At 51.7% G+C, this 12,237-nt stretch overlaps 4 protein-coding genes across 5 annotated transcripts; 1 reads left to right on the top strand and 3 right to left on the bottom strand.

Annotated features, from left to right (window-relative positions):
• Window positions 1-368: 368 nt before the first annotated feature.
• Window positions 369-1,001, bottom strand: LOC131211344 (glutathione S-transferase 2-like). Its single transcript, XM_058204772.1, has one exon. The coding sequence runs from the start codon at window positions 999-1,001 to the stop codon at window positions 369-371; it is 633 nt and encodes a 210-aa protein (XP_058060755.1).
• Window positions 1,002-1,864: 863 nt separating this feature from the next.
• Window positions 1,865-5,561, bottom strand: LOC131211727 (glutathione S-transferase 1). Of its 2 annotated transcripts, none has more exons than XM_058205314.1 (3): window positions 5,466-5,561; window positions 5,222-5,375; window positions 1,865-2,439 (listed from the first exon to the last, which is right to left on the bottom strand). In XM_058205314.1, the coding sequence occupies exons 2-3, from the start codon at window positions 5,354-5,356 to the stop codon at window positions 1,945-1,947; spliced, it is 630 nt and encodes a 209-aa protein (XP_058061297.1). In that variant the 5' UTR covers window positions 5,357-5,375; window positions 5,466-5,561; the 3' UTR covers window positions 1,865-1,944. The 2 variants fall into 2 exon arrangements, with proteins under 2 accessions (XP_058061297.1, XP_058061296.1); XM_058205313.1 differs by lacking the exon at window positions 1,865-2,439 and adding an exon at window positions 3,225-3,858.
• LOC131211348 (glutathione S-transferase 1-like) lies at window positions 2,550-3,146 on the bottom strand. Its single transcript, XM_058204779.1, has 2 exons — window positions 3,117-3,146; window positions 2,550-3,071 (listed from the first exon to the last, which is right to left on the bottom strand). The coding sequence occupies exons 1-2, from the start codon at window positions 3,144-3,146 to the stop codon at window positions 2,550-2,552; spliced, it is 552 nt and encodes a 183-aa protein (XP_058060762.1).
• A 3,345-nt stretch (window positions 5,562-8,906) lies between the features above and the next one.
• On the top strand, window positions 8,907-11,305 carry LOC131209651 (glutathione S-transferase D7). Its single transcript, XM_058202763.1, has 4 exons — window positions 8,907-9,389; window positions 9,649-9,861; window positions 10,779-10,920; window positions 10,981-11,305. Exons 2-4 carry the CDS (start codon window positions 9,662-9,664, stop codon window positions 11,293-11,295), a joined length of 657 nt encoding a protein of 218 aa, XP_058058746.1. The 5' UTR covers window positions 8,907-9,389; window positions 9,649-9,661; the 3' UTR covers window positions 11,296-11,305.
• The last annotated feature ends 932 nt before the right edge of the window (window positions 11,306-12,237 follow it).

Genomic DNA, 12,237 nt, shown 5'->3' with positions numbered 1-12,237 from the left:
CAGCATATAGGCGCTTATCCGATTGTTTGTTCGTTTGCTGCCGCCGTGACAGTGACAGCTACGAGGACTCGCTGAAAGATTCGCTGACCTCCAATACGAGCCTATGACAATCGGGGAACCCTCCCGGGAGGACCTACTACACCGCTGTACAGTTTAGACATAAGGGCGAACCGGAAGTGTAGCGTAAGGCGGCCGCTGACGAGACGATTGTTGATTAGTTCTTAAGATAGGCAATAGCACCCGTTGAGTCCCCCGGTCCGGTTGGATTCGTCATCGAAGACTGTGTAAATAAAGCTTGATTTTTATCCCTTTTAGAACAATCGAAAAAGTATTGTATTTATCGCTGTGCTTGGCCCGAAGTCTTCGCCTCACTTGTACGTACGGAACTCTTTCGCTCCGGCCACGTTCGCCTCAGCGCCCGGGCAGTGTGTCATCATTGTCGAGTACCAGCGCTCGACGTTCGTAAACCCTCGAAGATCGAAACTCAACTCACTGGCCGTGGTCAATGTTGCGAAGATGCTGATATCGGCGATGGTCATCCGCGGTCCAGCCACGAAGCACTCAGTGTTCTCACTTAAAAAGGTGTTCAAAAATCCCAACGAACGTTCAAACGCTTCCCGCTTCTTCGGATCGGGCGTCGCGTTGCCAAACACTTGCGGATGGAAGAACTCGGTAAACCGCGGATACAGGACACACGCGTCGAAGAACAGTCGCTGGTTGACGGAGGCACGTCGCAGGACATCTCGCGGGTACCAACCGTCCTCGCGGGAGTATCGATCGCACAGGTACATTAGAATGGCCCTCGATTCATGCAGCACCGTTTCTCCGTCCACCAGCGTGGGGATCGATCCCTGTGGGTTCAGTTTCAAGTACTCGGGTTTCCGATGCTCGCCGGCCATCAGGTTGAGGTACTTTAAATTTAACGGAACATCCAACGCCGCGGCCACCATTTGCACTGCCCGGCAGGGTGACGAGCCGGGAAGATAGTACAGATCTGGCATTGGTTTCAGTTGATCCATACTGCTTAATGAACCACCTTTTTTGGTACTGCACCGGGTGCAGCCCCGTGGTCGAGCTTATATACGGCTCGTAAAATCAACAAATGATAACACTGGCAAAAAAACTCAATCCAAAAGCGGACCGCTTTTTGTACACGAATGAAGCTGGTGCTTTTTTTGATGCAAATGGTTGAACCGACCAGTTAGGGTAGATGATTAGATAAATATCGCGACGCCTCAGAAAGTATTAAGTCCTTTTTCTTTAATAGTATTTTTTGGTTTGTTGTGTTTGTTTCAAATTTTCTGCCTAATTTTCGATTACTTGAGTAACGAAAGGTTTTCCCAAAAAGTCTCAAACTTGAGTGATAAAAATACCGTTACAAATAAAGACCCTCAACAAATCAGTCAGTTCAAAGATAAACAACAAATTGAAAAAGAGTCGAAAACGTGGCAGAGCGAAACCAAAGATCATCATCGAATAACACAACAACAGTATCTGTCTATTGCACTAACCCCAAAGCCGAACAACGCGGTCTCGGTCACTGCGCGTAATCAACCTAAATGATTCATACTCTCGAAGGTTTCCCCACGCGACCGTTACAAGTGGGAGGCGTAAGACAAGAAAAAACGACACGACGGTGAAGGGAAAGAAAACGAGAGCAAACCGGAATCGGGCTCCAGTTAACACAGCTACAATTACTTGTACCGCGTGGTCGTGTCGTTATTGCGCTGGCCCGCGCCAGCACAGACATTTCCGCCGCGGACTGCATTCCACAGACGACTTCATTCCGTCGACAATTTCTACACCGCAACATACCGCGGCCACGACATAAAGTGGAAGGAAGAAAAATCGGATTTGTGCAGTGTGTCGTAGGCCGGGCTGGCGAGATGTATTTCTATTTTATCGTACGCCTTTCGCAAGCCCTTCGTGGGTGCGAAACATAATTTACGACAAAAACTTAGCCTTAAACTCGTTGGCCCCCGCCTGGTTCATGGCGTATCCGGGTGCGTTGGCTTTGCAGCGGGCCAGCCAGGCCTTCACGTTCGGATAGGGATCAAAGTCGAACCCGGCCACTTCGTAGGTGGCGATCGACGCCACCAGGCTCAGGTCGGCGATCGTCAGATCGTTGCCGGCCGCGTACTCGTGGCCCTCGAGGAAGGAGTTCAGGAAGCCGACGGCTTCGTCCATCTTTTTCAACGCCTCCGCGTTGGCCGGCTGCTTGGCGAAGATCTGCGGGTACCAGTAGTCTCCGAAGCGCTGGTACAGCGTGCCCATGTCGAAGTACAGCCGCTGGTTGATGACGGCGCGCTTCTGCGGGTCCTTCGGGTACAGCTTGTCGTCCTTACCGTACTTCTCCACCAGATAGATCTGTATGGCGCGCGACTCCCACAGCGAGAAGTCTTTGTCGACGATCGTCGGAATGCAGTGCTGGGGATTCATCTGTAAACACACAAAACCCATTCCGCGGCCAATCGATCAATACACTTCTGTTGGAAGTGTGCCTTTTATTTGTCCGTGCAACTAGTGCCATTCCCAGTGTGCCAACACCATCAGTGCTTTACTTTGTCGAAGAAAGGACGCGCCGCTTCCGCCCAGCTACGGTTCGTTTCCGCGCCCGGGATGGCCTCGGCCATGCGTTTGTACCACCGCGAAACGTTCGAATAGTCCCCAAAGTCGTACCCGGCCACCTCGAAGGTGGTCAGCGTAGCGTAGATGCTGATATCGGCCAGCGTCAGGCAATCACCCCCGGCCACGAACTGTGCGCCACCGTCGAGGAAAGCCTCCAGAAAGCCGAGAGCTTCCGCAATCTTCTTGTAGTCAGCTTCGACGGCGGGCGCACCTTCGAAGATTTGCGGATAGTAATAATCGCCGAAGCGCTGATAGAGCGTTCCCATGTCGAAGAAGAGCCGCTGATTCACGACCGCACAGCGCTGCGGATCGTCCCGCGGGTACAGACCGCCATGGGTCGATCGCTGGCCATAGCGCTCCACCAGATAGCACATGATGGCACGCGATTCCCACAGCGCAAACCCGCCGTCCACCAGCGTCGGAACGCAGTGCTGCGGATTGAGCTATAGAATTTCACGGCAAACGTGTTACCATCTCGTCTCGTTAACATTAATTTGGGCAAACGGGCAAAAATCCATGCAAAAACCTCCGTCCTCCGTCGTGGGCGCCCGGTGGTCGTCCGTAACAGTAAAAACGGGTTCAAGAATGTGTTAAAACGAAACAAAAGGAGAGGCTTTTATTTAATACATTGCCACACACAAATGCAAACTAAAAAAAGAAGACAGTCGCGGCTCCAGGCCGTTGATGCGTAGTGTCCCCGAGTCGCACCGAGGGATGGTTACGGTTTTCGGTTCACTTGTCAAAGTACTTCTTGAACTCGGCGAGCCCGGCCTCGTTGATGTCGACCCCGGGTGCTTCCTTGCGGATGTTATCGTACCACGACTTGACGTGCGGGTACTTGGCCAGATCGAAGCCGGCCACATCGTAGGTCGAGACGGTGGCCAGGATGCTCAGATCGGCAATGGTGTAGTGGTCACCGCCGGCCACGTACTTTTGCCCCTCGAGGAAGATGTTCAGGAAGTCGACCGCGTCCTGCATTTTCTTCTCGTTCTCCGGATTGGCCGGCTGCTTGGCAAAGACCTGCGGGTAGTAGTAGTCGGCAAAGCGCTGGTACAGCGTGCCCATGTCGAAGAACAGCCGCTGGTTGACGACGGCGCGCTTCTGCGGGTCCTTCGGGTAGAGCGCGTCGGTCTTGCCGTACTTCTCCGCCAGATAGGTGGAGATCGCACGCGACTCCCACAGCGCGAATCCGTTATCGACGAGCGTCGGAATGCAATGCTGTGGGTTCACCTACAGCCCCCCGGTTTTGCAGCACGAGTGGATAGTAGACACGATCGTCCCAGCGACCGATCAGTGAGAGCAAAAACACGGGAGAAACATAAACAGCCGAACAAATGGTGTTAATCATTGACAGAAATTTGAATTTTGAAGCAGAATGGATGAGCAAAGGACGAGTCAGGGGGAACAGCGGGACAGAGCGAACAAGAAGCGGCACAAGATAAGCACACAAGAAGCCGTGTATATTTCGTTTCGAAACGTTTAGCGATAACACACAGATGGTGGACGGAAGCTTCCATCAATTCCCCGTCTAAGAGTTTCGGTGTCAATTATTTGTCGGTAAAGTAACGGCCAAAGATTTTGGCCCCCTCCGTATTCTTATCAGCCGCCGGTGCGATGCTTTGCAGGTGCCCGTACCAACGGTGCACGTTGCCATACTTGCGCAAATCGTATCCTGCGACCTCGAAGGTAGCCATCGTGGCCAAGATGCTCAGATCAGCAATGGTGTAGTGGTCCCCGCCCGCCACGTACCGTTGCCCGTCGAGGAAGGCGTCCAAAAACGCGAGCGTCTCCTCCATCGCCCGCAGCTTGTCCGCATCGGCCGGCAGCTTTTGGCCAAAAATCTGCGGATAGTAGTACTCGGCGAACCGTTGGTACAGTACGGAGACATCGAAAAATAGGCGCTGGTGAATGACGGCCCGACGCTGCAGATCCCGCGGATAGAGCCGCTCGGCCACGGAAGCGTTTGCTGCTGCCCGGCCGTACTTCTCCACCAGATAGATCTGAATGGCTCGCGATTCCCACAGCGCGAATCCGGTTTCGTCGACCAGCGTCGGTATGGTGTGCTGCGGATTAAGCTAGGCGGAGGAGAAGCGAAGAAGCGAAGCACCCGCAGCCAGCGCCATTCGCGCGTCAATCCGTTCAATTAGAGAGCGTCAAGCGGGCAAATGCAACGCAAATTATGATCACGACACGATCACTGAAATCGGAGGGGGGGACAAAGTACAAATGACCGGAAACGGCATGCGGGAGCACCATGAGCAGAAACCCGATGAGCGGTGTGCCGAAATTTTCGCGGATCACAAGATGGCCGCCGGCTGGAGCGTCCCCAAGCGGCGTCTCCCTTCTCACATGCAATGGCTTCCCCACCACACACAATGACGCGACGCGGTTTGAGACGCCATTCTTCACCTCCTTCATTTGATTTCCTCCCTCTAATGATTCCTAATCCCCCCCTTTTGTGAGATGGAAGCGATCGAGAGGAGGACGGGGTGAGGCGAATTTGGATGGCAATGGCAACGAATGGCACACGGAACACGGAGCAAGCGACACAAAAAACGAGCACACAAAAAAAACGGAACACGGGGAGACTTACCTTCAGGAACTCCGGCTTCATGTGCTCGCCGGCCATCAGATTGGTGAGCTTCAGGTTCAGCTCCACACCGACGGCGGCGGCCGTCATCTGGACGGCGCGGCACGGCGCGGATCCGGGCAAGTAGTAGAAATCCATCGCGCTTCGGACGTTAGATCTGTGCACGAAACGAAAAACGCCACGTGGGATTAGTTGTCACGCAATTCACGGCCGAGGTCCGGGTGCAAAACGCCACAGTTCCACTCACCACAAAAAGAACGGGCAGAGATTGAAAGGCACAAACACTAGATTGCGGACAGTCGACGGGCTGCTGCTGCGATCTTCAACCAGCGAGGATTTCAACGAAACTGAGCGCCGGCAGCGAAATGCGCGAAATATACGCCACGCCGCACTATGGGGAAAAGGCGGTCATAAATCGATTTCAAAGTTTCAGATTTCAGTAATATTTTCTTAAAATAGATAAGTTAACTAAGACCAATCCGAATTTTTAGCCTTCCAAGTTGCGTAGATTCCGAGAAATGATGCGTCAAAGTCAAAAAAGTGATGAAAAATGCTCTTTTTAGCCAACTTTTATTGACTACGTTAAAATATGGGTAATTTGACATGTATTTCCCTTAGGGTATATGCAATTCAAGGTAGTCGGTATAGTGAACGATTTCGTATATATACAACGATTTCTTTTTCTCAAAAGTAGTTCCAATTCTTTTACGGGATAGTTAACATGGTTGTGATCAAGATTAAACTAAGTTCACTTTCCCTAGGTTATAGACAGTCCAAAACCAAAAAGCCTAGTTTTCCTGATATAGTTAAGTCTTTTTTTATTGCAGAGGAAAACATTTACGAGGATATCTCGATTGAGCATGTATCGGATCAAGTAGACAGTATCGATATGAGTTGGGATGAAGAAATCAACTAATTGATGATGCTTTGTATGTTCAGACAATTAAGTGATACTATTTTAATCAAAATTTGGATATTTGGAGATTAAATGTGGATTAGAAAATTTTGCTATGATTTCTACCGCAGTAGGTGCTATGCGGATTGCATAGCTTTAGGCGTTTAAATTTCGTAATATATCGAAAAATAGCTTATTTTGTATTCCGGAACGCGTGTTTTACAGTTAAAATCTTGAATATGATCAAACTACACCTAAAGCAAACAAAAAAGTTTGAAAAACTGATAGATTCGTCTTAAAAACAATTAAGTCCGCCTGTCCCATACAAATTCCCCATAGTGCGCCGGTTGGCGGCGTTCCGGTGTGTGCGAGATCGTGCGATCGTTTAGCGGTGTCCGTGAGCGCGACAAGCTGCCGTTTCTCGCTGTGTGTGGGATACGTTTTTATTGCGCCGGCCGAATGTTGATTCCCGGCAAATATCGCGGCAAAGAAAACAATTCGTTGGGGATCGTTTTGAGAGCTGTGCGAAGCAAAAACCTAAGATTGGACACCTTGTCGTTTGTGCGAAAGTAGTGCCGCGCCTTCGCTGTGTTGGTGTGCGGAACCGCGAACCATCCAGAAGACAAGACACGCCAACGATTTTATCTCCACGCAACCCGTTCGTCATCTTTCAGCGCCTCTCTCGCTCTCGCTCCCGTGGCACGAATCCGCGATGCTCTAAACACTTGTGACTTCGAAAAACTGAAAGTCATCGCCGGCTGCTTTTAGCTCGCGCGAGTTAGGTGGGCGCCACGATGTCAATGCGATTTCGGTTCAGGTCCATATTCTGCTCACAGGAATTGTGGTGGTGTTCGGCCGCCATTGGAAACGTCCTTGCCGGGACCAATTTCACTTGCACTACCAACGCACACACCTATTGGTGAGGGAAGCTCTACACACACAGAACTGGGACCCACAAAAATCGATCTCCTCCAATGACCCGCGATGACCGATTGACCTGAGGGTGACCTCGCGCACGCACCGTTGCTGAGCGTAATGTGAACTGGAGCACGACCGACTAAACGGTTCAATAATTACGCGTGTTAAACTGAACTCCGCTATGGAAGCAATTTACCGCAAACGTTAGGCTTTTGGGATGGGATTGATATTACATTTAGCTCGAGCAACTGTTTACATGCTGAAAATCCGTGTAATTACAGTGCTGGTTAGGAAGGACCCATCGATCGCTATCGCGGTAGCTTTGCGTTGAGTCACCTGCTTTTGTAGAACATCCTTTGGGGATTGACGAAAGGCCAACCAACGGCGGTGCGGCTCACGGAGCGTGAAGAGGTTGAAATATCCCCGAAAAACATGGCTACCATGTCCCAAACACGCACAGGTCAATGACTCAACGAACACTGGGGTCCAAACAGGTCCACAAGTTTCGTTCGAGTAGCTTCCAAATAATGAGTTTGTCATTTGTTATGGAGTACAATATTACAGTTGTTGAAAGATATCATAATTTACTTAATTCCTTTCTAATAGTAACGGATTAGGCTCACCTGACTTAATCATGAAACATTCTGGGGATTCATTTGAGAGCAAAAGATTACATCAATATTACGGACCGCGTGCTAGAGGAATCCGCATCCACAGACTCCGAAACCCCGGAATCGTTTTTTTTTTGAATCTGTGATGTGATTTTGGAAAGAGAAAGAAAGTTTTTACCATAACGGATGAAAGTGTTTAAATATTTAAATATTAGCAACAACAACGATGTACGCAATCTAGCATGCAACTTGCGTACAAGTTGCACGCAAAAGGCTGCATCAAATGTTAGTGCGATTTTGAATAACGAATTCGTGCAACGATAAATCATCATTACAATAGTTTATTATTCTTAAACTTAAATTCAACCTTGTTTGTTTAATACACAAACAAACAAGGTTGAATTTGATCGAACCACATGCAAACTCAAACCCAAAAACCCTATACGTCTGGTGAGCTCGGTCACGCTCCATCAAGGTTCCGCTGATGCGGGCCAATTTCCGCAAACAAAACGGCCATTCCGCCGTTGCCATATAATTACCCCGTTATGCACCCAACAAAGCGGAGCCGGACTTCCGGTGTAGGTTTCTGGCCCGCTGCTTTAGTTTGTCGCCCCACCAGCGATCGTCATAAATCGTCATGCTGAGGAGAGTGTTTGTTGACCTTTTGCTTCGTTAAACAGTCAACAACCGACTATCGACTCCGTATTGATCAATTTGTTTCTTTCCGAGCAGCGCCAAACAATGTTTAAATAAGAAGTCTGACCGGCGCGGACCTACGTGGCTTCTGGCGCGTTACAATGTGAGCAGCCGAAGAATCTCGAGTGGCCATGTGTGTTGGTGGCCAGTTTCATTCACCGGCAAAAGCCTGGACAGGGCCAGGAATGCAGCCGTGACGAAGCACTACGTAACCGCGTCGACCTGCGCCGGACGCGAACCGTGGCAACCGTGGAGACCTTGGCGTACCATAACAAAACACCATTCCATAGTAACGACTGGCCCACAAACAGAGCGCTGTGCCCTCGTTACCCACCGCCCGCGCGGGTTCCCTGTCGCGTGTCCCTGTCGAGTCCACCTTCCCGTCAATTGATCTGATTTGATGGCCCCATGTCACGGGGAGCTGGAGGGAAGGGGTGTGGACGGAACTGCACCACGTGCACCTGACCAGACACACAACCACTCGCACATACACACCGCTGGATGCGCCACACACTAGCTGTTGGCCACCGTAATCGACATTAGTCGAGCCCCATCCGTTGGCCGCTAGCGTTGTTATCGCGTTTGTGCAGGCGAAGGTCGAGCCAAGAATAATTTGACGGCCGCAGGATTCGCTGGTCCGGGCTCCAAACGGCAGCCAAAGCCAAAGTGCGTGCCGTTCGAGTGCTCGCTCGGAACGTTCCTCACGATTAGCGCAAGTTGTGGTGGGCTCGGTCTTGGGGACGGCCGCGATTGAAAAGCCCCAGTCCGCGAGTTTGTATTTGTTCGGCTTCGGCCCAGTCTGCCCCGGAGGTGACATCGTCCGGAGCCCGTCGGGAGCAGCCCAATTGTGGACCGGCCATTTTGAATGCGGAACCCGTGTTTAAGTGAACGCATCCTTTCGACCGCCAGTGTGTGCCTTCTGACGTAGTGCTTCTCCGGTGCAGGTCCTCCCCGCAGGGTGGACTCACCACAAAGGAGGAACCCCAGCTGACCGGTTCAAGCTGGGTAACTGCATCGAAAGTGTTGCCGTGATCCAGTCCAAGTTTGCCAAGTAAGCGTCGGGCGGGCTGTGCGTGTCCTGTGGTCCGCCCCGGGCCGGAAATGGTAGTGGGAAATGTAAATTGGACGATTAGCAGCGCGTGCCACTCTCAGACGTGGGGCGTACGGCTGTTGCTTGGGTCATTAATTTGGCCTCCGACGACGCTTGATTCGGCTGCCATTTCCAACCATGCCGGAGGGCTTCGGACTGCCACGGGGCCATGACCAGAAGATCGGTGTAATTAGATCGTGTCTGGTTTTGGATTTTTCAGGCGCGGCCAGACGATGACCACGGTGCTGTACTATCTGCCACCGTCGCCACCCTGCCGGTCGGTGCTGCTGCTGGCGAAGATGATCGGGGTCGAGCTGGAGCTGAAGGTCCTGAACGTGCTGGAGGGCGAGCAGCTGAAGCCCGACTTCGTGGAACTCAACCCGCAGCACTGCATCCCGACGCTGGACGATCACGGCCTGGTGCTGTGGGAAAGGTGAGTCCGCTGTCCCTGTCGCTATCGATTTTCGCCGTCGCAGGTGAGGTGCGTGAGCTTGTTTTCGGTTGGTCGATTGCTGGCGGAGCAAACGGTATTTCGGGGAAGCGGCAACGCTGTAGGACTTTTATTGGATTTGACGAACGCACGCCCGGCCCGGTCCGGTCCGACCCGGCTCGGCGGGTTGCCGGCTCGCTATTCCCGGCGACGCACGTGATCCACCGTTGATGGTATTACGAGCGTGAGAACATGATACTGGCGCGAGTAAATCAATGGCCCAACGTGGGTCCGCACGGGTGTGTCGTAACCGCCCGGCCGCCCGCCCGGGGTGGGTGTGGAAAATGATGATTAATTACGGCATATTTTCAGCGCCACCCCGCATTACATCAAACGGCGGTAAAGGCGTTTTGTGGTCTGTGGTTTGCTTTCCAACGGTATCATTCAAATACTGCTTATCCTGTGGCTGTCGGTTCGGAACGGTTCAGGGTCCCTTCCGGAAGGATACTGTTCGTGTTTGGGGTTGCGAGCAAATGTCGGACAATCAATCAAAAAAAAAATAGAAGGACTAAATGGCATTTCAAACATTAAAGGGACTTTTAAACACTTTCCTGTTTGGAGTGCCCTTGTCCCAAGCATATTTGGTACAATGTCTCCGGTTGAAGTTGCTCACAATGTTGACCACCGGCGTGAAATCAATAATCCTCTTGTGCCATACCGTTTATGGCAGCCGTGACTCGGCTCGTGACAAGTTTCGATTTTAAAAATAAAACTCCAAAGGAAACGCTCTGCGGGGAAGCTAAAGATGGCGATTCCTGATGGTGGTAATGAAACCCTTGACTGTGACTGAATTTTCTTCTTTTCTTTCATAATGAAGAGGAACCCTTTGAGCCTTTAATTGAGCCTATGATCACTTTCAGCCGAGTTATTCTAACGTATCTGGTGTCGGTCTACGGAAAGGATGAAAGTCTCTACCCGAAGGACTTCCGATCTCGGGCGATTGTCGATCAACGGCTGCACTTCGACCTCGGGACACTCTACCAGCGTGTTGTGGATTACTATGTAAGTATCTGTCGGTATCGTCGGTGTCTGGCTACTTATCTGACACATTCCTTGTTCCAGTTCCCTACCATCCAGCTCGGGGCGTTACTGGACCAAACGAAAAAGGCGAAGCTGGCCGAGGCTCTCGGGTGGTTCGACGCCATGCTCAAGCAGTACCAGTGGTCGGCGGCGAACCACTTCACGATAGCAGACATCGCCCTCGCCGTGACCGTGTCCCAGATCGAGGCGTTTCAGTTCGATCTGCATCCGTACCCGCGCGTCCGGGCCTGGCTGCAGAAGTGTAAGGATGAACTGGAGGCGCACGGTTACGAGGAGATCAACCAGTCCGGTGCCAACACGCTGGCCGGACTGTTTCGGTCCAAGCTGAAGCAGTAGGCAACCTGTAGCTTTCGTAACTTATTTTTTGAGCTTGTAATCCACTGAGGCAAACCAAGCGCCAATAAACATTACCGAACCGAAACCGCATCGCATGTACTGGTCAGGTGGCGAAGAACTTTTCTGCTTGCGGAATCAGTTCTCTTCCCGAGTAATATGGAAAAGAAACGAGCCCTGGGCCACCTGCAACACCAAGGACGAGGTAAAACAGAAATTGGTTTCTTCGCACGTTCGCGTCCAAAACACCTTAGGCCCTACCGAAGAAAGAAAAACACACGTCCACCCGGGGAACCGAAACCGATAATCCACTTCCTGCACATTAGCACGGGGTCCTTTGTGAAGGAAGCACGTGAGCCCCGTGTCTAGGTAGAGAAGAGAGAGAGAGAGGGACTCGTCCGTTACACCATCATCGGAGCAGGTAGTAACCAGAATTCCGATCGGCCCAGGGCCGGGTGAGTGAGACCGATTCGTCAGCAGAGAGAAAGAAGAAGGAAACGGCGGGACCGGTAACAACGGGAGTGGGTTATATCCTCGGGTTCTTCCTCGGGTCTGGCCCAATATTGTACCTCTCGTGAGGAGACACTTGACACTTTTCGCCGAGGAAGTCGACCGTGCCGGGTCCCAAAGCGACCCTGACCGTGACGGAGAAAAAGGACTTGCGTCCCACTGAGCCGGGACGACGGCGAGATCCCGGGTCTGACCTGGGCCGTCCGCTATCTCGGCGCAGTCGGCGGAAGGTATTCGTAATGGTTCTGCATCGCCCAGAAGAGATGCAGCAAAAAGCGGATCGGTCAGGATGTTGCGAAGGGCCCATCAAAAACATTATCACTCGGACCGTGCACCGGCACGATGATGGATGCTGGCACCTTTTTCGGACGAAATCTTCTGCTTCCTGGGTACCCCGTGTCCCTTGCCTTTTTACGAAGGGATTGCCCTCTCGGT

The sequence above is a fragment of the Anopheles bellator genome, chromosome 2, assembly GCF_943735745.2.
Source record: "Anopheles bellator chromosome 2, idAnoBellAS_SP24_06.2, whole genome shotgun sequence".
NCBI classification, from domain to species: domain Eukaryota; kingdom Metazoa; phylum Arthropoda; class Insecta; order Diptera; family Culicidae; genus Anopheles; species Anopheles bellator.
Note: the sequence above shows the minus strand (reverse complement) of the source record. Positions and strands in the feature narration are given on the sequence as shown.

What these genes read in the sequence shown, in the direction of transcription:
- LOC131211727 (XM_058205313.1), bottom strand. Translation starts at nt 5,356, where the DNA reads ATGGATTTCTACTACTTGCCCGGATCCGCGCCGTGCCGCGCCGTCCAG. An exon ending in TGAAGCCGGAGTTCCTGAAG is followed by an intron (nt 3,859 to 5,221) that starts GTAAGTCTCCCC and finishes GGGGGGCTGTAG; the next exon opens with GTGAACCCACAGCATTGCAT.
- LOC131211344 (XM_058204772.1), bottom strand. Translation starts at nt 1,001, where the DNA reads ATGCCAGATCTGTACTATCTTCCCGGCTCGTCACCCTGCCGGGCAGTG.
- LOC131209651 (XM_058202763.1), top strand. Translation starts at nt 9,662, where the DNA reads ATGACCACGGTGCTGTACTATCTGCCACCGTCGCCACCCTGCCGGTCG. An exon ending in GGCCTGGTGCTGTGGGAAAG is followed by an intron (nt 9,862 to 10,778) that starts GTGAGTCCGCTG and finishes GATCACTTTCAG; the next exon opens with CCGAGTTATTCTAACGTATC. An exon ending in AGCGTGTTGTGGATTACTAT is followed by an intron (nt 10,921 to 10,980) that starts GTAAGTATCTGT and finishes TCCTTGTTCCAG; the next exon opens with TTCCCTACCATCCAGCTCGG.
- LOC131211348 (XM_058204779.1), bottom strand. Translation starts at nt 3,146, where the DNA reads ATGGATTTTTGCCCGTTTGCCCAAATTAAT. An exon ending in GCCCGTTTGCCCAAATTAAT is followed by an intron (nt 3,072 to 3,116) that starts GTTAACGAGACG and finishes GAAATTCTATAG; the next exon opens with CTCAATCCGCAGCACTGCGT.